This window comes from Rissa tridactyla, chromosome 12 (assembly GCF_028500815.1).
Source record: "Rissa tridactyla isolate bRisTri1 chromosome 12, bRisTri1.patW.cur.20221130, whole genome shotgun sequence".
In the NCBI taxonomy this organism is placed as follows: Eukaryota; Metazoa; Chordata; class Aves; order Charadriiformes; family Laridae; genus Rissa; species Rissa tridactyla.
The window spans coordinates 17,942,687-17,968,771 of NC_071477.1; the positions used below are offsets into that span (position 1 = coordinate 17,942,687).

Here is a 26,085-nt window from a genome sequence, read left to right on the forward strand (position 1 = left end):
GGCACCCCACAGCCCCCCCCGGGCACCCCACAGCCCGACCCCCGCCCGGGCAGCCTCCCCCAGGGCCAGCAGCAGCACGGCCCTGTCCCGACGCCGACCCAGCCCGACACCATCGCCATCGGGATCGGGATCGGGATCGGGATCAGACTCCAGCCCCGCCGCTGCCGCTGCCCGCACCCCCACGGCCGGCAGCGCTCCCCGGCCGCCGCTAATGAGGCGCTAATGAGCCGCGGCTAATGAAGGGGCGGGCGGGGCCGCGGCTCCCGAGCGCCCGGCGGCAGCCCCGTGCCCGCAGCCCCGGCCCCCCGCGGCTCCCCGCATCCCGCACCCCCGGCCCGCACGGCATCGCCCCCCCTCGCCACTCTGCCGGCACCCACGGCTCCCCGCACCCCGACACCCTGCGCCCACGGGCCCCACCGCACCCCTGCACCGGCTCCCTCTCCCCAAAGCCCCCCGCAGCCTGCGCTGCCCCCTCCACGGCTCGCCCCGAGTGGGGACCAGGGGCCGAGGCCGCTGCCAGCAGCAGGAATGCCGGCAGGGTGTAAGAGACGGGCTGGAAATTCCCTGCCGAGGGGCAGAAGGCCCTCCAAGCCTTCAGTGGAATGCCTCAAACGCTCGCAAGGAAATAAATAATGCAGGACCGGCCTTCAAGGAACTGGTAAGGCCAACACTTCTGGCACCTGAAAGCGTGGGAGGACTGTCTTGTGAAGACAGGATTGTTCTGCCACTCGTGTGGTGAGCTCGCTAGTTCTCAGTTCTCCAGGCCATTGCATCCGATAAGTGACCTTTGCATCATTATCCGCGAAATGCATATGAAAGCGCACACCCTGCGTATGCTAATGAGGATTATAGGGATCACGCTAAACACGTAGGACTATGACACTCGTCTCTCCACCCAAACCAAGCTACACCTCACCTGGGAGAAGGGAGAAGCCTGGGACGAGGCTGTCCTCAGCAAGAGGGGTTGGACCATGCTCATTCAGCAAACAGAAAAGGGGAAAATAAGTGCCCCTAAGGGGGAACAAAGAAGAAACAAAAGAAGAAGATAATGCCTGGGAAGATCCTTCCCAAGAAAGAAGATCATACCTGGGAAGATCCCCTGAAAAAGACGCTGGAACCAGGAACGGTGATCTCTTTATCTCTGTCTTTTCCTTTCTCTATCTCTCAGTTTCTCTTCACTCTTACAGCTGTTAAGTAATGACCTTAAGTATGACCTTAAGTACCGCTTGCCATAAGTTGTCCTGTACCTGTTGTTAAGTAACACAGTGCATACCCCACCACTTGCCATAATTTGTCATATACCTAACCAATTATTGTGGACTTGTTAAAACCTATACTAACCGTTTGGGGAAGCTAATAAATATTTCTATATGGACCTTGAGATTTATCTCACCTTAGTGCGCACTGTTGAGAATTTATGAATCTGAAGTCACTTACTCCCCCTCTTTCCTGGGAGTGGGACGTGACACAGGACAAGGAGGGCTTTGCTCCGGGCTTCGGCTCTGGGCACGGCCCCGGGTAAAGCAAGGCAGAACTAGAAGCAAGGACCCGAGCGTGGGGATGTTCAAAGCCTTAAACATCAGCCCCTGCAGCTCCAAAACCTTCTCCCGTCATCCTTGTACCAGCCATTCCCAAGGATGTCATGGCCCTCGGGTGATCAGTTTGCGTTTTACAGCTCTACAGCCCCATCCTGGCTTGTGCCCCGTCCCTCCCTTTCATTTCCCTCCAGCAGCAAGGGCAGCAGCAGGTTTCCTGCCTGCTTTGATGGCATCATGGCAGGGGTCGGTCATGGCAGAGTCTGTGCTTGGCTGGGGACCCCTTTGCTCTTGGGGAAACCACTCCCCAGCAGCCCATGAACCCCGCCGGTGCCCAGGGACGTCCCCTCCATCAGCCACATCCCATCTGTGCACAGGGACCCCCTGCCCCCGGGGCGGCCGTGCCACCACCCCCAGCCGCCCCCAGCCCTGCCATCCCCGAGACACTGGAACCACAACTCTGCAAACGCCGCGGGTGCCCAAACAAAGGCAAAGAGAACTTGGGTGTGAAAAACAGGAACACAACTCTTTATTAACAACAACACAACTACCTACAACTACTGACAAAACCACAAGTAACTATGAAACACAACTATAGAAATACAACAACTATAGAAATACTACAACATAAAAACTATAGAAATATAACAACTATAGAAATACAACTATATACATCTCTTCCTCTTCGTAGCTCCGGAACGTTGTCTGGAACTCCCACTGGTCTGCTGCCCCTGGAAGAAAAGCCAGCGGCACGGCCGTTTGGCTAACGAGCAGCGCCTCGCCGAGCAGAGCTGGGGCTTCCCGAGCCGGCTCAGCGGCAGCAGCTGCTTCGGGTCGGGCTTCGCCCTGACGGGCATTCGATGGCCACAGCCCTGGGACACGCTGGGGACAGCGGGACTCTGCCGCCAGCGCTGAGCCCCGCCTGGGCTCGGGCTTACACTTGCCTGTCCCGGCCCTAAGAAACCGCTCCCGGCCCAAAGCGGAGGGGGGCTCAGGGCAGCGCGCTGGGGGCCGTTGTGCCGCCAGCAGGAGGGCAGCGGGCGCCGTGTCCCTGCAGCGGGGACCACCCAGCCCAGCCCCAGCCCCAGCCCCAGCCCCAGCCCCATCCCGGTGGCAGGAGACCCTCCCTCCCTGCGGGCAGTGCATGGGGAGCACGTGCCTGTCCTCCTGATGGCGGGTCCACATCCATCGCCTCCTCCTCCTCCACATCCACCTCCATCTCTTCCACTTCCTCCTTCTTGTCAACCTCCATTTCTTCTTCTATGTTTATATTCCTGGCAGCCTCGTCCGCAGCCTCCAGTGCAAGTTCTAACATCCTAAGACAAGAAGCAAGCAGAAAAGTGCATTGGTCCTGCCCTGCCCAGCCCAGCAGAACCATGGGCACATCCCCAGCAGGAACTGGCTGGACCTGGGCAGCTCCTTGGCCACCAGCACCCACCAGAGCTGACGCCCCAGTGCCTGCAGCTGGAGACTCCTCTTCTTCTGCATCTTCATCAATTTGGTGTTTCGCATGGTTTTCTGGATCTGGCGGAACAGAGAGGGCAGGGGTGAGCAGCCCTGCTCCCTGCCCCGCGGGGCCACGGGCACACAGCCCGGCCAAGGCCCCCTCTGCACAGACCCCGTCCCTGCGCCTCCCTGGGCACCCAGAAGCTCCTTACTCGGTGCAGGCGGCCTTTGGGCTCGGCGCTGCTCCGCTGGCAGGGCTCAGCTCCCACGGCTCCAGCCTGGAAAGGGGCAGCGCAGGCACCGGCTCAGGCTCCGGCCAGCACCCGCCTGCTCCCGCCGAGCATCCCTGCGGCACCAGCCCGGGGCAGCCTGGGCTGTGTGTGGGGACGTGTCCCCCCGCGCAGGGATGCTGCACCCCAGCAGGGCATGAGCAGCCCAGAAGGGCTTCTGCCAGCCCCTGGCCTTGCAGGGGTGGGGGGAGAGGGCGAGCCAAGCTGCCGGCCCCCCCACCACTGCGGGGTGCCCAGCTCCGGGGAGTGGGGCCATACCTCTGCCAGCGCAAGCGTCTTCTTTCCCTGGGCTTTCATGATGCCACCGAGATGGCAGCACACAGACGAGGAATGAGGTGTCGGGAGAAGTGCACAGGGGAAGGGCTGGGTTCTGGGTCCGAGGCACCAGGAGCAGGGCAGAAGGGCTGCGTGGGCAGTAGGTGAGCAGGGCTGAGTTGTGCCCGTCGCCGGGCACTGGCAGTTGCAGATGGAACACGGGCCATGGCAACGGGAGCCCCAGTGACAACTGCACAATGGGGATGGGGACGAGCCCCCTTAAAGCGGGGGGCAGCTTTATACATACATACGTGCCCCCCAAAGTTAAGAATCCCAACACATTACACTTCATTCCTGTCTTCAGCGGCTCTTCCTAACCACCCCCTCCTCCCTGGCAGTCACACACACCCCTCCGGAACGTTCTTCTCCAGCTATTTCCTGCAGGAGCTGATGTTCACCTCACATCTCATGGCCATCCCTGGCTGGTCTCTGCTCTCGCTCTGCATCTGTACAGCACGCGGTGCTCACCAGTGCCCAGGGACCTTTCTCCAGTGACCAGCACACCAGTTGAGACCATGGTGTGTGGCAGGGCTACCCGGGCTGCTTGTGCCCCCTCCAGCTCTAAGGCAGGAAGAGCATTGCCCATCTCTGCCACGGCAGCAGATGGAGTTACGACAGCCCTTGACAGTCCTGTTGGGTTATTGCCAGGGCAGGAATGCTCACAGCAGCTGGTGGAAGCCCGTTTGTCAGCTCTTTAAGCAGTTGGGTTTGCCCAGGGCATTGCAGGCTGTCTGTGGGACGCGGGGGCAAGTGGTGCCCGTCCTTCCCAAAGAGGTCTGGACGGATGGAAATGCCAAGGAAAAACCCAGCCCGTCCTCACGTGCAAGTGCCAGCCCAGGCTCCAGGCAGCGCCCTGCAGGCCTTTGAGCCGCCCACCCCTCACCCTCCTCCATTCCTTACGCTCTCATCGTACAACAGCTCTTACGGGTTTGGAGGTGAGCAGCCATAACAGAGACCCAAAGGCAAAGCCCCACAGCAAACCCGGCTACAACTCCGAAAAGCAATCGACAGCTCCCGCTGACACCAAGAGGGTCATGGCAGTCTGTGGGCAGGGCTGGAGCCTTTCCTGCTGGTGGCACCTGAGCCAAGGCAGCTCCTCGAGAGCACCCAGCTCTGCTGGGACGGGCCATGCCCTCTGCGTGGGCTCTGACGACGCTGGGACCCTCGGAGGCCGGGCAGCGCGGGGGCAGGTGAGCAGCCCTTGCCCACGGCTGCAGCATCGGGAATTCCCAGGGCCTGGGCAGGTCCCTTCCAGCGCAGCCCAAGGCCGTTTGCGCTGGCACAGCTGGAGGGAGACCCCGGCTCCTGCTTTCCGGGTCGTGTCATATTCCTTCTCATACAGCCAGCTGTCAGAGTCTCTCCTAGTTGTTGGAAATCCCTTGGGTCTTATTGAGCCAAGGGACGACGTTCCAAATTCTGTCCCACCAACGATATTTTCACCAGTCCCAGACCCTTGTTTTCTCTGACTTGGGATCTGAAGCACGCTAGCGTTGATACTCCTGGTAAGGACACAGACCAAACCCTCGGCCCAAGGGGAACCTTGCAACAGTTTTGAGATGTACACTTGTCGTTTCAGTCGGGACGGACAAACGACAAGACTCTCCTTGAAGAGTTAAGTTAAGCTCTCTCTTTATTGTGAACTTGGCTTTCTTATATAGCTAATCTTGTTCACGCTCCGTTCACGCGTTCTTTCTACGCTTTCAATTGGTTCGGTTACATAGCACATGCACTCGTAGCTACAATGCGACTGGTTATTGAAATCCTGTTCACATTGCTCAAAATCCGGCTTTCTCACAGCCTAGTTCCTCCTTGTTCTCTGAAGCAATCTTCTTCTTTCTCCTTTTTCTTCCATTGTCCTTACATGACACAACTTGCGGCCTTCTTATGGGTACACTGCAATCTCTGTCTCTTCTGTCAAGGGGTCTACGGACCCGCCGTATCCCCCAACAACTGTGAGGTTTCTTTGGAAAAATACGAGCCTTGAGAAGCCAAAGGAGAACGTTGCCACCCGCCTTCTGCTCTGGGGAAAGGAGCTGATGGAGGCCCAGACCTGAGCATTGGTCCTTTCCAGAGAAAAACAGAACCAAAATAGAGATTTTTTTTTTTTTCCCCCCTCTACTGGACACGAAGATTCAGCAAAAATTAAACAAAGCCATGAAAATGTGGTGGCCCAGAAACAATACAAAAGAAAAAATCAGCCTTTTTTATACCGTCGGTAGAGACAAGATGCCTTTCTTTCCATTTCCTCCCTTCAACTAATCAAACTCTCCACGTTCCCTCCCAAACGCCACGTTAATTTATGCAAATAAGCACCAATTAATAAAATAAACACGCAACGGGTGCTTGAAATAGGACCGAGACGCCTCACGGCCACCCAACACCTTTAACCACCCTGATTCTGCTGCCCCGGAACCAGCGCAAAGAGTTTTAAAGCCTTTAATGATCGCGCAAAAAGCTGGAGCGGGACAAGAACTTGAAAACTCACCAACCAAATTTAAGAAGTAAACGAAAATCCACACACGAAAACTAACCTTATCTCTACCACAAGGGCGCTGCAGTCCAGATCTTAAACGCTGCGCACCACCAGCAGGGAAACACGTTGTTAAATAGGATGACCCTTTTGGGGCCATTTCCCCCATTCCCTCTCTTTTTAGAGCGGGGGCGACCGCATCTTCTTGAATCCTCAAAGCCCAGCCGCTGCCCGGATGCGGAGAAAAAGCTGGGCGTTTTTAAGAAAAATGGTAAAAACTGGCCTCGTGGTTGGTTTGGTGTCAGTTCCCAGGTGTTATGGGAGGAGGTCAGCGGAATGCGGGGGCTTTTGAGGCTTCGCCACCCTTTAGAAGAGCTCCCGGGGCCCTTTTAAACATCAGCTTTGGGGCGATGGAATCTCATGTGGGCGTTTCTCCCCTGGATCTTCTCAAACACCCTGAAAGTTAGAAAAGAAAGGCAGTTTTAAGTCTTTGGCGGTTTTTGTAAATTTGTGAGACCAAGCTCCGTTATTCCTCCTTTTGGGAACTCTTATGCTTTGCTGCGTGGTACGACAGAGTTTCCGACGTCGGTGGTTCAACAAGACAGATCGTGGGCGATTAAAATATTAGAATTAATTGGGCCATCGCTTAGAATGAGGCTGAACTGAAACGCGAGGCATTTTGCTCGGAGCGAGCGAGCGGAGCGGGGAAGCCTCAGGCCCCAAATCCTCACGGAACATGAGGGTTTTTTGGTCAAAAAGGAGAAGCGCCGGGATTCTTGCGCAAGGGAGGGCCACCGGTCTGAACCTCAGGGCTTGGTGGAGGGTCTCCCCGACTCCGAAAACACACATTTTTGAGGGTTGAAAGTCAATGAAAACCGCCAAGCGGCCCCAGGGCAAGGGGAATCCTCCAGCTGCCCTCCCCCGCTGCCCCCACGGCTGCTTTTTGAGCCACAAAACAGCCGCTTTTGAGAAGAAAAAGGAAGAGCTGACCTTCCACACTCGCCGCAGGGGAAAAATCCTGGATCTCCGGCACTGCCGTCCCAGCACCAGGAAGTGCCAGCATTGATGGAGGAGCTGCCGTTGTCGCGGGGCTTCTCTTCCTGACTCCCCACCTTTGGATTTTCCTTTGGGATGACGCGCCGCCTCTTCTTTGCACTGCAAAGGGCCTGTAAATCAGGTAAAAAATAGCTTGAAACAGCTCCGGGCGGCAAAGGAATCGGATTTTCTGTGCCGGAGGTACCGCATTTTATCAGCCCAACCCCGCCCGGGTGGACTCTGAACACTAAATAGTCAAAAAAACCCACTTTAATTCCTCTGGGAGGACCAGACCTTGAAGGAAAACCCGTATTATTTCTTTATTTTTAGCAGAACAGCGCCTTCCGCCACAAAAGTCTATCCCAATGGGTTGAAAACATGGAATTCCGAAGCACCGAAGCGACACCGTCACCCCGTTTCTACCACCACAAAGTTACAAATATTTCTGTGAACCAAATCCGCTGGTTTTTAAGGAATGTTTTCCCAGATGGCTTCATGGAGGAGCGGAAGCTGGCACAAAAATCCCTCCCCCAGCAGCTTTTCTACCTCGTCCTCAGCCTTGTCCTCCTCCTCCGGGTGTCTCGGGCACTTCTTCTGTGTCAGGCGAGGCCGAGTGCAGCCAAAACGGGTTTTCTTTTTCCAGGTATAATAATATTCAACACACTGAGACACGCTTTTAGTCTGGATCTGCCGGGAGGAAAACCAGGAGCCACTTAATAAGGGAAATGCGGCAGTAAAATACCCAAGGGGCAGATTGACCAGGAGTCTCTCCTGTGCTTCTCGCAACGCAACGTCCGGGGGAGCTCGGACAGAAAAGAAACCGTCACCTGCTGAAAAATGCCATCAAGAAGCGATTTCAGGGCAGAATTCTCCATTTCACAACAAAAACTGTCGTTATTCTTTTAATTATTTTATTTATTTATTTATTTTATTTTATTTATTTATTTATTTTATTTATTTTATTTATTTATTTTAATTATTCATTCTTTTAATTTATTTATTAATTTAATTAGTTATTCTGCTATTTTCTCCCAGAGAGATTAAATAGTCCCTTGCCATCACACAGGAGGGCAAAAACTTGTCTCGTACCGGTGGTTTTTTAGCATGAAGAAGGGTCCTAAGAACAGCATTCCAACACGCAACTCAACATACGACTTTCTGGGTTGAAATTGCCCACGCTAACGAGCTGCGCCTCCCTCTAACGGCTTTACCTGCTTCTGTATGAGGCGAAAATTCTTCTTATGCATGTAAAAAGCCTCTTTAAACAATTGCTCCTCCACCGGTGTCCAAGTATCGGAGCCTAGGAATTAACCAGCGACAGCCAAACTATTACAATAGGCACCCCCCGCCTCCAAAAGCCCCGGAAAGGGATTAGAACTACTCTTTTCCCCACCCCAAAGGAACATTTGGAAGCCTCAATTCAATCAGAGCAAAAGGAACGGCGGGAGCTGTTCTCCTCCTTCACCTGTGTAATGATAATCAGCCAGGGGATGGGACTCGGGTCTCCGAGGCGGCCCAGCACGGAGCATCTCCACCGCCTCCTGCCACATTTCATAGGGAAAAAAGAGTTAAATTCCTCCGGAGGAGGAGCCAAAAGGGAAATTCTCCCTCCTCCTGGCGACGCCCCAGCAGACGCCCAGCCCAGGGGTGTTAAATCCCTTCTTCGAAGAAGAGGGAGCAAAGCAGACCCGCTCGGAGCTCATCGAGGGCACACCTCGGGTTTTAGCCAATATCCCTTCATTCAGGAGTAATTCTATTCTCCAAATCGTCCCAGAATCACAACAAATTCTTAATGATGCACCTGGAGAGGGCTCGGGAAGCCCACGAGACTTTAACGCCGTGTCAGGCAGCACCCAAGAACCTCCTGCGCCTTCGGCAAAGAGACTCCCGCCCGCGCAATACAAAACTCGGAGCGACTCCCAGCTCGAACCAGGAACAAAGTCCGTTCTTCATTAGAAATTGCCGCTTCTTACCAGCACGTTGCCTTGAGCCTCGTGCAGGCAATGCAGAGCCAGCTCCGCGTTGACCCGGCCCCCCGGCCCGCCCTTGGGAGACGCCAAATGGAGCAGGTTTCTAACTACAAACGCAACAAAAACCCACAAAAAGTCACGTTTTCCTCCAGAAAAGGGGCCAGAGGAGAGGGAGGGAAAACAGGACGAGCGCAGCAGAGACCGCAGACGAGGAAAAGGCAGAGAAAGAAGTCCGGTACCCCAAATAGCTCTGTTTAAAGGCTCAGAGAGAAACCTCCCCTCTCCCGAGGGCGCCGCACATGAGCTGGGAGGGCTCCAAACGCCCCTTTTTCATGCAAGACGCTGCTGAGAGCGTCGCCCGTTAGTCTTTAGTCACTCTCCCACCAAAACCCAGCCATCTCCTTCCCTCCAACGGGAAGGTGGGCAAGAAAAGGAGGGAGACACGCCCAAAAAGGTGGCATTTTCAACCCCTCCTATCCCTGGCTGGGGTCAAAGTGGAAGAAAAGAGGTAGGAAAAAAAAAAGCCAAACACCTTTCTCCTGCGTCTCCGGGTTGGTTTCCACGTCGCCCCAGGGCTTCCACACTAACGACGCTCCCTCCTCCTCCTCTTCCAAACGGGATGGGTCCTGGAGGTCTGGAAGCTCCGCTTGGAATTGGCTTCCAATGTTGATGCGCCTGAAAGCGTGAGGAAGAGGAGGTGAGGAAGGTGAGCGGGGAACAGCTCCGGCAGGAGAAACGCGCGCATACGGGAGGAGCTGTAAGAAAGACGGCCCCTATTTCCCAGGAAAGCGCTAATCGCTCTCCTCTAACAACTTCTCCAGCACCACCACGGTACCGTTCTGCCTCCTGAGTCCTCTTGGGCCCCATCGGGCAAGAAAATTGGGGGTTTCTTCCTCCTCAAAACCTCTCCCAAGTGGTCACGTTCCCTCTGAGAAGAGCAGCGAGCTGCAAGAGCCACCACCGCCGAGCACCAAGTGCTTCGGAATGTTGTGTAGAACGCGGGAGGCCGGCAACGCTCCGTGACAGCGCTCGGCCGGGCATTTCTGCACATTTCTGGCCAACTTGGCCTCAAAAAACCCGCCCTTGAGGACTGGCCGAGCCACCGGCAGAAGCTCAATGGCAACTGCCAGGGTCTGCTCACACGGGGCCTTGCACCAACCACACGCCCACTCCTCAACGGCACTTCCCTCGTTCCCCCTTTTCCCACACTTTGCTCTTCTTCCCACGGCTGGGCGCCCATTTTACTCTTTCATCAGCCAAAACACCCAAACCCCCTTGCAATTCTGCCTGGAAGGCAGGAAAAAAAAACGCCCGAGAGAAAAATCATTCCGACAAGACCAGCCTTTAGTCTTCCTCGCCATCCTCCAGTCTTTTGAACTGTGCGTTTTTAATGCTTACCTTCAGTTTTTACCCCAAACTCGCACAATCTAATCAGGTCGCGGCTTTAGGAGGAACTTAAATCGCAACTCCAAAGGGATTAACAGGTTACCTGTTTCCCAGAAATTCCACCAACAGGCCCCTGGAACCTTTACCAACTCCGTTACCATTAGCGTTCATTACCACCAAGCCCATTCCTGCCGTCTTAGTCGAATAGAATTGGGGGGATTAGCTGAGCTGCTGAACTGCTGACCAGTGGCTCACAGAAGCCATTCCAGCAAGGGAGTTTTCTCTAAATACACTCAAAAAAATCACTAACATCGCCACCCACCTCCTTCCCTGCTGGAAAATTCCTTCTCGTGGACGGTACCGAGAAGGCAATCAGCCGGCAGAGCCACCGCGACGTCCCCCTGAAGGCATCTCGGCTTTGGAGGGACGCTTTCCATCTCCTGCGTCCTCCGGCGTTGGTTTCTGGGCACCAGCGAGGGACTGGGGTGCATTTTCTGGCCTCCAAGTCCTTCGCATCCCAACTCCAATCCAAATTGTTTCTCTCTGAAAGAAAATAACGAGAACTTCTGTTAAATAACAAGCGCTCAAGGATTCCCTTTCCCTTGACCTGCTGCTCCTTCCTTGCTGTGCGCCATCGCTCCCCGCAAAAACACCCGATGGTGACCCTTTTCGGTATAAAACCACCCGACCGCGGTTATTGGGGGGGGCGGCGGGAAAGCGGAAAAGTGGAGAAAAAAAAAAATGGAGATAAAGGGGTGGAAAATTAACGGGAGGAAGTTGAACTGCTTCTTTAAAGAATAGAATTTCATCACCCTCAGTGTTCGATCTGCCGTTTCGGGCCAGGCGGTGTGGCGGGGAAAGGACTGCGGGGCTCGGAGCTGAGCCTGCGCAGGGTGCTGGGGTGGGCACGGGCAGGAAGGCGACGTGCAGCCACGCAGAGTGCCGAGGGAAGCCCTTCTCTTCTGCCCTCGTCGCACGGCTGAAGCGGAGCCCTGGCCTGCGCCCGCGGGAAGCCTCAGCACGCAGGGCTGCGAGCGCTTGTCCAGGCAACAGCGAGCCACAACCTGGTGTCTCCTCCTCAGGAAAGGCTTCGGCAACACATGACCAAGTTGAAGGATGCCCCCAAACGACCGGGAGCCATCAACACTTCTTGCCTGGGCGAGCGGCTGCTGCAGCCTCGAAGACCAGCTTGCCCACCCCCACACAAGAGCTCCCTGAAATCAGGGCGACGCAGAAGAGCGAAAGCAGATCTGGAGGAAGGCCACATCTTCTCCCACTACGAGTGGGGACGGGAAGGTGCCAAGCTGGCCGGGAGGGTCAGTAGCGATGCTGACTCTGAGACACCTTTAGCCAGCACTTTGAGTGTGAGGACCAGGTCACGTTGCACGGTCGACTCTGCGTCGGAGCGGTTCTGTCAATGTGGGCCTGCCCTGTCCCCCGAACTGAGTTTTGGAAGGCGTGTCACAAAAACCACGCGCACCACGAGAGGGAAAGCCGTGCTGTCCCGCTAAGGACGCCCTCCCCTCCATGGGCGCACAGTGGTCCCGACAGCCCGTCCCTCCAGCAGGTCCCAAGCCCCCTGCCCAGACAGGAGCCCGGCGCAGATCACTGCGTGTAAAGCCTGTCGGAGGCGAGCCCCAGCCGCCCGCCTCAGAAAGGAGGGGGTTCGCGGGAAGGCTTGTGGCCCATGACCTGAGGAGGCGTGCGGCAAGCGAGGTGTAGAGCCCCTGGGCAGCAGACACAGACCTCACCCGCTTGCGTTGCAATAAAGAGTTTACTCCCACGTCTTTGCTTGTGCCTTCCTTCCTTCCGGCCAGGCCATACTGCGTCTGTCTGGGCATCTTCCCTGCAATGTCTATTTAATCTCTCTGGGAGAAAATAGCAGAGATGTTAAAAGAATAGCGACAGTTTTTGTTGTGAAACGGAGAATTCTGCCCTGAAATCGCTTCTTGATGGTGTTTTTCAGCAGGTGACGGTTTCTTTTCTGTCCGAGCTCCCCCGGACGTTGCGTTGCGAGAAGCGCAGGAGAGACTCCTGGTCAATCTGCCCCTTGGGTATTTTACTGCCGCGTTTCCCTTATTAAATGGCTCCTGGTTTTCCTCCCGGCAGATCCAGACTAAAAGCGTGTCTCAGTGCATCGAATATTATTACACCTGGAAGAAAAAAACCCGTTTTGGCTGCACTCGGCCTCGCCTGACACAGAAGAAGCGCCCGAGACGCCCGGAGGAGGAGGAAAAGGCTGAAGACGAGGTACCTCTGGCGCAGAAAATCCGATTCCTTTGCCGCCCGCAGCTGTTTCAAGCTATTTTTTACCTGATTTACAGGCCCTTTGCAGTGCAAAGAAGAGGCGGCGCGTCATCCCAAAGGAAAATCCAAAGGTGGTGAGTCAGGAAGAGAAGCCCCACGACAACGGCAGCTCCTCCATCAATGCCGGCGCTTCCTGGTGCTGGGACGGCAGCGCCGGAGATCCGGGACGCTACGGCGAGTGTGGAAGGTCAGCTCTTCCTTTTTCTTCTCAAAAGCGGCTGTTTTGGGGCTCAAAAAGCAGCCGTGGGGGCAGCGGGGGAGGGCAGCTGGAGGACTCCCCTTGCCCCAGGGCCGCTTGGTGGTTTTCATTGACTTTCAACCCCCAAAAATGTGTGTTTTCGGAGTCGGGGAGACCCTCCACCGAGCCCTGAGGTTCAGACCGGTGGCCCTCCCTTGCGCAAGAATCCCGGCGCTTCTGCTTTTTGACCAAAAACCCCTCAAGTTCCTTGAGGATTTGGGGCCTGAGGCTTCCCCGCTCCACTCGCTCAGGCCGAGCAAAATGCCTCGCGTTTCAGTTCAGCCTCATTTTAAGCGATGGCCCAATTAATTCTAATATTTTAATCGCCCACGATCTGTCCTGTTGAACCACCGACGTCGGAAACTCTGTCGTACCACGCAGCAAAGCATAAGAGTTCCCAAAAGGAGGAATAACGGAGCTTGGTCTCACAAATTTACAAAAAATGCCAAAGACTTAAAACTGCCTTTCTTTTCTAACTTTCAGGGTGTTTGAGAAGATCCAGGGGAGAAACACCCACATGAGATTCCATCGCCCCAAAGCTGATGTTTAAAAGGGCCCCGGGGGCTCTTCTAAAGGGTGGCGAAGCCTCAAAAGCCCCCGCATTCCGCTGACCTCCTCCCATAACACCTGGGAACTGACACCAAACCAACCACGAGGCCAGTTTTTACCATTTTTCTTAAAAACGCCCAGCTTTTTCTCCGCATCCGGGCAGCGGCTGGGCTTTGAGGATTCAAGAAGACGCGGTCGCCCCCGCTCTAAAAAGAGAGGGAATGGGGGAAATGGCCCCAAAAGGGTCATCCTATTTAACAACGTTTTTCCCTGCTGGTGGTGCGCAGCGTTTAAGATCTGGACTGCAGCACCCTTGTGGTAGAGATAAGGTTAGTTTTCGTGTGTGGATTTTCGTTTACTTCTTAAATTTGGTTGGTGAGTTTTCAAGTTCTTGTCCCGCTCCAGCTTTTTGCGCGATCATTAAAGGCTTTAAAACTCGTTGCGCTGGTTCCGGGGCAGCAGAATCGGGGTGGTTAAAGGTGTTGGGTGGCCGTGAGGCGTCTCGGTCCTATTTCAAGCACCCGTTGCATTTTTATTTTATTAACTGGTGCTCATTTACATAAATTAACGTGGCGTTTGGGAGGGAACGTGGAGAGTTTGATCAGTTGAAGGGAGGAAATGGAAAGAAAGGCGTCTTGTCTCTACCGACGGTATAAAAAAGGCTGATTTTTTTTTTTGTTGTTGTTGTTTCTGGGCCACCACATTTTCATGGCTTTGTTTAATTTTTGCTGAATCTTCATGTCCAGTAGAGGGGAAAAAATAAAAGTCTGTATTTTGGTTCTGTTTTTCTCTGGAAAGGACCAATGCTCAGGTCTGGGCCTCCATCAGCTCCTTTCCCCAGAGCAGAAGGCGGGTGGCAACGTTCTCCTTTGGCTTCTCAAGGCTCGTATTTTTCCAAAGAAACCTCAAAGTAACGTTTTTATCTAGCCCTTAAGGATTCCCAAGGGAAAGCGGCTGCCTTCCGAAAACGAAGACGGGCCTCCCAGGAAGGCCGGAGTCAGCGGCAGCCCTGCCAGCTGGGAGGACAGGGAGTTTTTAACCAACAAAACCTGGGGGCTGTTTCCTTTTCAAAAAAGAACCAGAGGTGGCTGTTGCAGCGCTGAGTGATTTTTTTAATGCCATCTGAGGGATGAGTTTTGAGCAGTTTGGCTCCGGAAGGGGGGTGAGAAAGCGAGTGCGGGGAGGTGGCGGCAGATTGTTGAATAATTACTAAAATGGCCTAAATATAGCATTGTTTAGACATTAAGGAAAGTTATAAAATCAAAAGGCTTCTGAGGTAGAATACAGCCACAGCTGGCATGTGAAGAATGCGACATCTGCGGTTCCGTATACAAGGTTGCAGAGACCAAAGACTCGAGAGAGGCCGTGCTAGTTCAGGAGCACGACTAGACTGAAGGTGCAGTCCACTGTTAGCGTATCCAAACCGTAACAGTTTAATACATATTAAACGCGACTGGACTGATCGTGGCGAATTGGGCATCACTCAGAATTTAAACCCAGCCGCACCCGGCCTCCCACCTGGGTGAGGAGTGTCAGAACGCAAGGGGGGTTATCTTCTGCCAAAACCGCTTTGTCCCTTTTCACGCAGCAGAGGTGTCCCTGCCCAGGGCAGGGGGGTGGCACTGAATGGTCTTTAAGGTCCCTTCCAGCCCGAACTGTTCTGTGATTCTCAATCTTGTACAGAACACTTTACGTTAAAGCTTGTTTGAATTGTATATAGAAGTGTGCGCTTCCGCACTGGTACCTGGTTTTGGTGTATTGTAGGAATATTGTCGTTTTCATTTCTGTTCAGAAATGTACATTTATGCGATTTCTAGGAGTGCGACCCACATACTGCTTACAGACGGCACGCGCGGATGGCAGTCTGACTCCCTTTTGTTTTCAGATCTCCCTATGACTTTATCTAGCTGCCTTCTTGGACTAGTTATCTGTTGGATAATCCCGTGTCAGTTGCTAGATCTGGAGCATAAAGTGGTTGGTTTTTTTCAGTTCCGGGATTACTTACAAAGAACGTAATTCTGAAATGCTCCAGTGCTGCCTCCTACTGTTCGTAACATTGCTTTGATGATCCTGGCTATAGCATATACGCTTTCAAATTGACAAAAAATTCTCATCCTGTTAAAGACTGGATGTAGCAGGACAGGTTTGCTGCCCCAAAACGTGACCCTTCCATGATCCAAGGTAAAGAACAAGGACACTCTAAAGCCCATTTCACCGAAGGCCATCAGCCCACTGTGATGTAGGTCAGAGCATTGGGAAGATTAAATAACCAGTTTGTCAGTTCTCAGGTGCCTCTGAGGCACAGTTATTGCTACACAGTACAAAAGATTAAAAAAAAAAAAGCTCGATCTGCGCTTGGAACTCATTTCACCATCGGTTTGAGCAAGTGCCGTGGTTTAGCCTCAGACGGCAACAAAGAACCACATGCCGCTCGCTCGTGCCTTCCAAACACAGGAAGAATCGTAAGAAAAGGCAAGACTCTGGGTTGAGACAAAGGCAGTTTAACAGAACAGCAAAGGGAACAGGCAAACAACAACAACAACAACACGGATAGGGGAATATACAAACGCGATTACGGAACCGCCGCTCCCCTCGCCGCTCGCCGGCTCGCCGGCCGGACCCGGGCCGCCCCAGCCCGCTTTTAAGCAGCAACTTCCTGCCCCCTCCCCCGGCAGCTCAGGGTGGGCGTGGCTCACATGGCATGGAATACCAGGAAAAGTTAACCCTATCCCCACCGGAACCAGGACATTATCCACCCCTTATTCCATACCATCTATGCCATGCCCAGCAGGTTCCAATGAATTGCCACCACTTTCCCCTGTTATATATATATATATATACACACATATAATACCCTTAGTTTATGGGTCATCCCTCCAAAGTGTCCGTTGAGTTCTTTTAATCCACGGCTTTGGGCTCCATCTGTTAGAACAGTCTCTCAGGGCAGGTGAGATGCTGGGTGGTGCTGGTCTGTTGCATGCTGTATTTTTCGGAGCTTGTGACTGGTGCACCTGGTGTGGCTCATGCACGCAGTCTGTAGGCTGAAGATGTAGATCTTGAGGAAACTGCTGGGCGCCGGCTGCTGAGATCAGTTCTTATCCCATCATCCCTGTGCCTTACTTGTAGTACAACTGATAGCAATGAGGACATACAGTGACAGTGTTACTTAGCAATTAACAGCACACAATCTGATTCATTGGCTATTCTCGCCCAAAATCAGATCTCCATGAGGTACACATTGGACTTCCCCATCCTTCCGCATCACCCACCAAGTGCACCCAGGTCCTTGGGCAAAAGCAATCCCACGGATGGGTTTGCCTTTGCCTGAGGCAGGACTAACCCAGACTGTCTTCCCTAGCATATTCTTCATGTGCACTACGGGGACTTTATCCCCTTCTACAGTACGTGGAAGTTTTGATTGGGCAGGGCCAGCCCGATTGTTAGATCCCCTGGTGTTAACTAGCCAGGTAGCTTTTGCTAAATGCGTATCCCAGTGTTTGAAAGTCCCACCACCCATTGCTCTCAGTGTAGTTTTTAACAGTCCATTGTATCGTTCTATCTTCCCAGAGGCTGGGGCGTGATAGGGGATGTGATACACCCACTCGATACCATGCTCTTTGGCCCAGGTGTCTATGAGGCTGTTTCGGAAATGAGTCCCATTGTCCGACTCAATTCTCTCTGGGGTACCATGTCGCCACAGGACTTGCTTTTCAAGGCCCAGGATAGTGTTCCGGGCAGTGGCATGGGGCACAGGGTATGTTTCCAGCCATCCAGTGGTTGCTTCCACCATTGTGAGCACATAGCGCTTGCCTTGACGGGTTTGTGGCAGCGTGATATAATCAATCTGCCAGGCCTCCCCATATTTGTATTTCAGCCATCGCCCTCCATACCAAAGAGGCTTCAAACGCTTGGCTTGTTTGATCGCAGCGCATGTCTCACATTCATGGATGACCTGTGCAATAGTGTCCATGGTCAAGTCCACCCCTCGGTCACGAGCCCATCTATATGTCGCATCTCTCCCTTGATGGCCTGAGGAGTCATGGGCCCACCGAGCTATGAATAGTTCACCCTTATGTTGCCAGTCCAGATCCACCTGAGCCACTTCAATCCTAGCGGCCCGATCCACCTGCTGGTTGTTCTGATGTTCCTCCGTGGCCCGATTCTTTGGTACGTGGGCATCTACATGGCGTACTTTCACAACCAGATTCTCTATCCGGGCAGCAATATCTTGCCATAGGTCAGCAGCCCAGATGGGTTTGCCTCTGCGCTGCCAGTTGCCCTGCTTCCACTGCTGTAACCATCCCCACAGAGCATTTGCCACCATCCATGAGTCAGTGTAGAGATAAAGTACTGGCCATTTTTCTCGCTCAGCAATGTCCAAAGCCAGCTGAATAGCCTTCACCTCTGCAAACTGGCTCGATTCACCCTGTCCCTCACTGGCTTCTGCAACCCGTCGTGTAGGACTCCACACAGCAGCCTTCCACTTTCGATGCTTTCCCACAATACGGCAGGACCCATCAGTGAACAGGGCATATTTCTTCTCATTTTCTGGCAGTTTATTATATGGTGGGGCCTCTTCTGCACGCGTCACCTCCTCCTCTGGTGACATTCCGAAATCCTTGCCTTCTGGCCAGTCCATGATCACTTCCAGAATTCCCGGGCGACTGGGGTTTCCCATTCGAGTTCGCTGCGTGATCAGTGCAATCCACTTACTCCATGTAGCATCGGTTGCATGATGTGTGGTGGGGACCCTTTCTTTGAACATCCAACCCAGCACCGGCAGTCGAGGTGCTAAGAGGAGCTGTGCTTCTGTACCAACCACTTCCGAAGCAGCTCGAACCCCTTCATATGCTGCCAATATCTCTTTTTCTGTTGGAGTGTAGCGGGCTTCGGATCCTCTGTATCCACGACTCCAAAACCCTAGGGGTCGACCTCGAGTCTCCCCTGGTGCTTTCTGCCAGAGGCTCCAGGTAGGGCCGTTCTCCCCGGCTGCAGTGTAGAGCACATTTTTAACATCTTGTCCTGCCCGGACTGGCCCCAGGGCCACTGCATGGACTATTTCCTGTTTGATTTGTTCAAAAGCTTGTCGTTGCTCAGGACCCCATTTAAAATCATTCTTCTTCCGGGTTACTTGATACAGAGGGCTTACAATTTGACTGTAATCTGGGATATGCATTCTCCAAAAACCCACAATACCTAAGAAAGCCTGTGTTTCCTTTTTACTAGTTGGTGGAGACATAGCTGCTATTTTGTTGATCACATCCATTGGAATCTGACGGCGTCCATCTTGCCATTTTATTCCTAAAAACTGGATCTCCTGCGCAGGTCCCTTGACCTTACTTCGCTTTATAGCAAAACCAGCGTTCAGAAGGATTTGGACTATTTTACTCCCTTTCTCAAAAACTTCTTCTGCTGTGTTTCCCCATACAATGATGTCATCAATGTACTGCAGATGTTCTGGAGCTTCACCCTGTTCCAGTGCAGTCTGGATCAGTCCATGGCAAATGGTGGGGCTGTGTTTCCACCCCTGGGGCAGTCGATTCCAGGTGTATTGGATGCCCCTCCAAGTGAAAGCAAACTGTGGCCTGCACTCTGCTGCCAAAGGGATTGAGAAGAATGCATTCGCTATATCAATCGTGGCATACCACTTGGCTGCCTTGGACTCCAGTTCGTACTGGAGTTCTAGCATGTCCGGCACAGCAGCACTCAGCGGTGGCGTGACTTCATTCAGACCACGATAGTCTACAGTTAGCCTCCACTCTCCATTAGATTTTCGCACCGGCCATATGGGACTGTTAAAGGGTGAGCGAGTCTTGCTGATCACTCCTTGAACCTCTAGTTGACGAATCAGCTCATGGATGGGAATCAGAGAGTCTCGGTTAGTGCGATACTGCCGCCGATGCACCGTTGTGGTAGCAATCGGCACCTGTTGTTCTTTGACCCTCAACAACCCCACAACCGAAGAATCCTCTGAGAGACCAGGCAAGGCAGACAACTGTTTAACTTCCTCTGTCTCCAAAGCAGCTATGCCAAAGGCCCAGCGGTACCCTTTTGGGTCCTTAAAATACCCTCTCCTGAGGTAATCTATACCAAGGATGCATGGAGCCTCTGGGCCAGTCACAATGGGATGCTTTTGCCACTCATTCCCAGTTAGGCTCACTTCTGCCTCCAGTACAGTCAACTCTTGGGATCCCCCTGTCACCCCAGAAATACAAATGGGTTCTGCCCCTCTATAGCTTGATGGTATTAAAGTACACTGCGCACCCGTGTCCACTAGAGCCTTATACTCCTGTGGGTCTGATGTGCCAGGCCATCGAATCCACACCGTCCAATAAACCCGGTTATCCCTTTCCTCCACCTGGCCGGAGGCAGGGCCCCCCTAATACTGGTCATAGTATCCATTACTCACTTCTTGCACAAATGACTTGGAAGTTCCTTCAAGAGGATCAGAAGCAAGATCAAGCCTTCTGCTTTGTCTGGGGAACGGCCCACTGGAAACTGGGGCGGCACTTTTCCTGGAGGGATCCCCTTTTGTGGTTGTCCTTCCTTGCAACTCCTGTACCCGTGTCCGCAGGATCGAAGTAGGTTGTCCGTCCCACTTCCTCATGTCCTCTCCGTGGTCCCGCAGGTAGAACCACAGGGTGCCTCGTGGTGTGTACCCTCTGTACTCTCTCTCTTGAGTGGGGAAATACCTGCTTCTAATAGCTGAGATGCTGGCCCGTGCAGGTGGGGAGTAGGACATATTCTCTTCAAGTTGCTGGACCTTCCGCGACAGTTTCTCCACAGCTGAGACAAGGGGGGAAGAGAGACTTTCTTCATATCGCCGGAGCCGGCCAGCTACCTCATCCACCGTTGGTCCCTCTTCACCTTTCCATTCCATTACTGCCAGGGAGTTGGCATATGACGATGGTGCGCTCCGTACAAACTTCCGCCACATGGGCCTTGTGCATCGCACCTCATCAGGGTCTGTGGGTAAGTCTGCATTGTCCAAGTCATAATAAATCATCTCCCGCACGGCTAATTCTCTCAGGTACTGGATACCTCTTTCCATGGTAGTCCACTTGCTTGGCTGACATACAACATCCTCGCTGAAGGGGTACCTCTCCCTCACGCCTAACAGGAGTCGTTTCCAGAGGCTGAGGGCTTGGGTCTTTTTCCCGATCGCCTTGTCAATGCCGCCTTCCCTAGACAGGGATCCCAGCTGCCTGGCCTCCCTACCCTCTAATTCCAGGCTACTGGCCCCCTTATCCCAGCACCGGAGCAGCCAGGTGACAATGTGCTCGCCTGAAAGTCGGCTAAAATCTTTTCGCATATCCCGCAGCTCACTCAAGGATAGGGATCGAGTAATTATCTCTGGTTCTGCCTCTTCCTCCTGCTCTCGTGATGGCCCTGGTTCATCATCATCTCTTACTAAGCGAACTGATTTCTTTGTGTACTTCTTCTTCTGTATGGGGGCAACTGATACTGGCATGGGTTGGTTCCCTGGTTCAGTGGCAGTGGCTACCACGGGGGTTGCAGTAGCCGCAGTGTCTGTCGCAAGGATTGCAGTAGCCGCAGTGTCCGTCGCAAGGATTGCAGCAGCCGCAGGGGCCGCCGCAGGGGCTGCAGCAGGGGCTGCAGCAGGGGCTGCAGCAGCCGCAGGGGCCGCCGCAGGTCTGGTTTCCATCTCTTCCCCTTGAGGGTGCTGCATAATTCTGAGCAGTGCCTGGTAGATACTGGCCAGGGCCCAGCACAGCGCGGTGAGTTGTGCCTCTCTAGAATAGCCACAGCATTTTCCCTTCAAATATTCTACCACTTTATCAGGGTCCTGTAATTGTTCAGGGGTGAAGTCCCAGACCATTGGAGGTGAGTAGTTCTCTAGGTACCTGCCCATGCTCTCCCACATGCCATGCCACCCCTGACTATCCAGCCTCGGAGCAGATCTCCGGGTGGTAGTCTTAAATAGTCGCTTAACCCTAAACAAGACCTGGAACGTATTCAGGAGACATAGCACTACGAACACGCTAGTTTGAGTATCCCAAGGATATTCAAAATTCTCAAAAGCTGTCATACCTGACCCGAAGGAGAAAAGGGAGGCAAAAGGGCTGGGGAAATTATTAACAAATTCTGAGAGACGGTGTCCAATGTACGGACAGGACAGCAAAACCGCATAAACACCCCAAAATAGCCGTCTGAACAGTGATGTTATCATATCATAAACAGATATTGCACAGGACAGCAGAATGATAATCCTCATCCCTGTTCCAGACATGGTAAACAGCATCGCAGGGAGTACATAAGCCATATAGGAATTTATGTAACACAGCCATGAGAACAAACCAAGCAACATGATGACCAGTGACTACTTACCTAATAAAATAAATGCATACAAAAAAAAAAACCAAAACCGTTTTTTCCACGTTCTAGTTGGATTCTGTCGTTATCTCAACCCTTCGAGCCCCACGTTGGGCGCCAAAAAGGACTGCCGTGGTTTAGCCTCAGACGGCAACAAAGAACCACGTGCCGCTCGCTCGTGCCTTCCAAACACAGGAAGAATCGTAAGAAAAGGCAAGACTCTTGGGTTGAGACAAAGGCAGTTTAATAGAACAGCAAAGGGAACAGGCAAACAACAACAACAACAGCACGGATAGGGGAATATACAAACGCGATTACGGAACCGCCGCTCCCCTCGCCGCTCGCCGGCTCGCCGGCCGGACCCGGGCCGCCCCAGCCCGCTTTTAAGCAGCAACTTCCTGCCCCCTCCCCCGGCAGCTCAGGGTGGGCGTGGCTCACATGGCATGGAATACCAGGAAAAGTTAACCCTATCCCCACCGGAACCAGGACAGCAAGACACACGTATTCAGAGGCCTGAGGTGTAACCCAGCGATTACAAGGATTAAATACTGAACAGCACAATCCGTGCAAGCCCAGCAATGTATTTCCCACCACGAAAGGAATCGGTACTGACACGTTGTTATCACTGAATAACCGTAACTGGGTTAACGTTGCTGGAAAGGACCAGAGCCATCTACAGACATCAAGAAGGGTCTAAAGAAGATATTTACCAGCGGCCTGCAGAAAACAAGTTGCAAGCAGAAAGCGGTGGATAAATACAGAGTATACAAGGAAAACTACTGGGTATACAAGGAAAGTATACAAGAGTATACAAGGAAAACTACAAGGTCCAACAACCTGCTGCTTAATAGCAACAGATAAATACCAAAAGGGTATTAGATGCCCTAGGTACCTAGATGCCCACCGCCTGCAAGATAAAACTGACACGAGACCAGGGCATAACCAAAAGGAATATGCAACAGTTCATATTGCATATGCAACATACGCAGCTTCAGAGAGTTACAAGAGGCTTAACTGAAAAGAAAATCAGTTCTGTTTTACCTCCAACCGGGACACTCTCTACGTGCACTGACCTCCAGACACTGTCCCACAGGCCTTCAAGGCACCTCTAGGAACAGCTGATGGCATTTGTGCTCACTCAGGTTTATCCCAGCACCCCCCAGACCTTCATGTCCCTCCCAGGAGCCTGGCTGTGCAAGGACACTGCTGTGTGCTCCCACTCTGCGCACTCACTCACGTTTGCTCTTCACTGATGTTCCTTCTCCTGGGCACGTTACTGGCCGTGTGCTTGAGAGGCATTTTGGGACAAGACCTGAGCCTTCAGGCACTGCCCTGACGCGATCCCCTCGTTATGATGGAAATGCTGTTTTGGAGGCCAGCTCTGTCACAGAAGTGCTCATTCCCTGTCCCTGCCTGCAGCCACAGGACCACCACACCACAAAACTGTCACCAAGCTTCAAGAGCACTCAAGCCTTATACCAAGAGAGGAGCTAAGAAGGAGAGCGCTGAAGTGGAAAGGGAGCAGCTCTGGGAAGACCAAGCGCTGGTGCTCCTTGACAGCGCTCCGGTGCCAGGACCTTTTCCCCTCCAGCGCTGCACGCAGGATCTGCCCCTGCAGCTCTAGAGAAGGTCTCAAAGGAAGGATCTCAGACAAACAATTCATTGGAAGGTCCTTTATTTTGTTAAAACAGAGAGGGAGGGTGGCTCCTCCTTTACACAGTCTCTGGGTCACACAGAAGGTGGATAAATACATAACTGGAAATGGCACAAATAATGATGTTTCTCTGTGGACAATATTATAATATAGAAAACAAAGCAAAAATACCCCAAACTCACAACCAAAACCAACCTGCAATGAGTTCCATTAGGAGTGATTTGCAGAAGACGACAAGCAGTTTAATGCTTCTGAAAGCATCCAGTTATCACTTTCCACACTGCATCCTTGAGCTGCTGGTTCCTCATGCTGTAGATGAAGGGGTTCACTGCTGGAGGCACCACGGAGTACAGAACTGCTGTCACCAGATCCAGGGATGGGGAGGAGAGGAAGGGGGGCTTCAGGTAGGCAAACACTGCAGTGCTGACAAGCAGGGAGACCACGGCCAGGTGAGGGAGGCACGTGGAAAAGGCTTTGTGCCGTCCCTGCTCAGAGGGGATCCTCAGCACGGCCCTGAAGATCTGCACGTAGGACACCACGATGAAAACAAAACACCCAAAGCCCAAACAGACACTGACCACAAGAAGCCCAACTTCCCTGAGGTAGGCGTGTGAGCAGGAGAGCTTGAGGATCTGGGGGATTTCACAGAAGAACTGGTAAATAGCATTGCCCTGGCAGAGGGGCAGTGAAAATGTATTGGCCGTGTGCAGCAGAGCAGTGAGAAAGCCACTGCCCCAGGCAGCTGCTGCCATGTGGACACAAGCTCTGCTGCCCAGGAGGGTGCCGTAGTGCAGGGGTTTGCAGATGGCCACGTAGCGGTCGTAGGCCATGACGGTGAGAAGAAAATACTCAGCTGACATAAAAAAGAAAAAAAGCTGGGAAGCACATCCTGAGGAGGAAATGGTCCTTGTATCCCAGAGGGAATTGGCCATGGATTTGGGGAGAGTGGTGGAGATGGAGCCCAGGTCAAGAACAGAGAGGTGGAGGAGGAAGAAGTACATGGGGGTGATGGTCCCAGGCTACGGCGGTGATGATGAGGCCGTTGCCCAGGAGGGCAGCCAGGTAGATGCCCAGGAAGAGCCAGAAGTGCAAGAGCTGCAGCTCCCGCGTGTCTGCGAATGCCAGGAGGAGGAACTGGGTGATGGAGCTGCTGTTGGACATTTGGTGCCTCTGGGCACTGGGACCTGTCTATGGAAGAAAAAAAAAAAAAAAAGTGAGAAATTAGAGCAGACTTCTTTCAAATAAAAGTATTCTATTGCTCTTAGAGCCCCACCCAACTGCGTCTCCCCTTTCAGGAAGACCTTTGGAAGGTCCTTTCTGTACACTCTGGTTGGTGCTGGCTGACAGTCCAGCAGGGAGCTGAGAGCTCTGCAGGATGCAGTCCTGCCCTACAGCCATGGGTAAAAAGGAACACGGGGTGATCTCAGATTAAATCCGCTTGTGGCATCAAAGGGCTTTTCAGCATTGTCATCCCAAATTCACCCGACTGCAGAGCAGAGCTGAGGGCACCTTTTTGTTGCTGTTCTCTTTTCCCACCACAGCCGAGGGGTGTTTTCAAGGCAGAAATCCCTGTCATTTCTGTTGTGCTGCAAGTGAAACCTCGTGGGTCCTAAGAGCCAAGGGGACCGTCCCTCCGTGCAGAGTGAGGACAGCGAGTTTGTCCATCGGAATTGCTCTCAGCTGCCCTGTGCTGGTACCTCTCTCAGCTGGAGGACAATCCCAAGCAGACATTCCCATGAGAAGAAACTGGACACTGCTGAGAGCAGAGGGAGACCATTTACAAGCGCAGGTCTCCCAACCCTTCATGCCATCTCTTTGGACCCGAGGAGGATCTCGGCTCTCCCCTCCCAGCCAGGGACACAGAGGGCTCATTGCGGCTGCCTACCTTCAGCCCTCCAGCTGGATTTACGTGGCCTTGGCACTGACATGTCTACTCTGTGGGGCTCCTAGACAACACAGAGATGCCACGGGAGAGCTGTGCCCTTCTGGAGGGCAGCGTGCAGCCAAGCAGGACGCTCCAGGGAGAGAGTCAACTACCCTAAAGATGGGGTATCCTGATGGGAGGGTCGTCTTACTCTCAGTCCCTCGCACTGCCGTCCCCAGAGCCCCAAAAATAAGTGGATTTGGATGCTGTTCCTCCATGGATACACCCGCGTGACAGGACATGCAGCATCAGCGTCTGAGCTGCACCTGAATCCTCACCCCTCACCACAGCAAAAAGAAGGGAAAGAACAACGGCAGCAGAGGCAAGAGGGGAACATGCCAAAGTTCTGCCAAGAGAGTCAGGACAGGGAGACACAGTCAGACACTCGAGCATTTCTCCTCTTTGGTGGTTGGGCTGCTGGAAAGGCAACTCAAGACTAAGTCACCAGCATATTAAGGGGTGGGGAACTCTACTGTGTGGGAGAGGAGACCACGAAATGTCTCCGGGGAAGGTATCCCCACTTGAGGGGATGGCAGGGAGGTGCCATCCTAAACAGGAAAAGAAATTCCTATCTCCCGCTACCCATCCATCCCACCAAGAGTGGAAAATTACAACTTTTTTTCTCTCAGGTA

General features: G+C 53.2%; 1 protein-coding gene across 1 annotated transcript; it reads right to left on the minus strand.

Moving 5' to 3' along the window:
• Positions 1–23,771: 23,771 nt before the first annotated feature.
• LOC128916733 (olfactory receptor 14C36-like) lies at positions 23,772–24,461 on the minus strand. The gene has a single exon (XM_054218750.1). It carries the CDS (start codon positions 24,459–24,461, stop codon positions 23,772–23,774), a length of 690 nt encoding a protein of 229 aa, XP_054074725.1.
• Positions 24,462–26,085: the final 1,624 nt, after the last annotated feature.

Bases quoted from the DNA above. Each gene is read 5' to 3' on its own strand.
- LOC128916733 (XM_054218750.1), bottom strand. From the start codon at position 24,461: ATGGCCAATTCCCTCTGGGATACAAGGACCATTTCCTCCTCAGGATGT.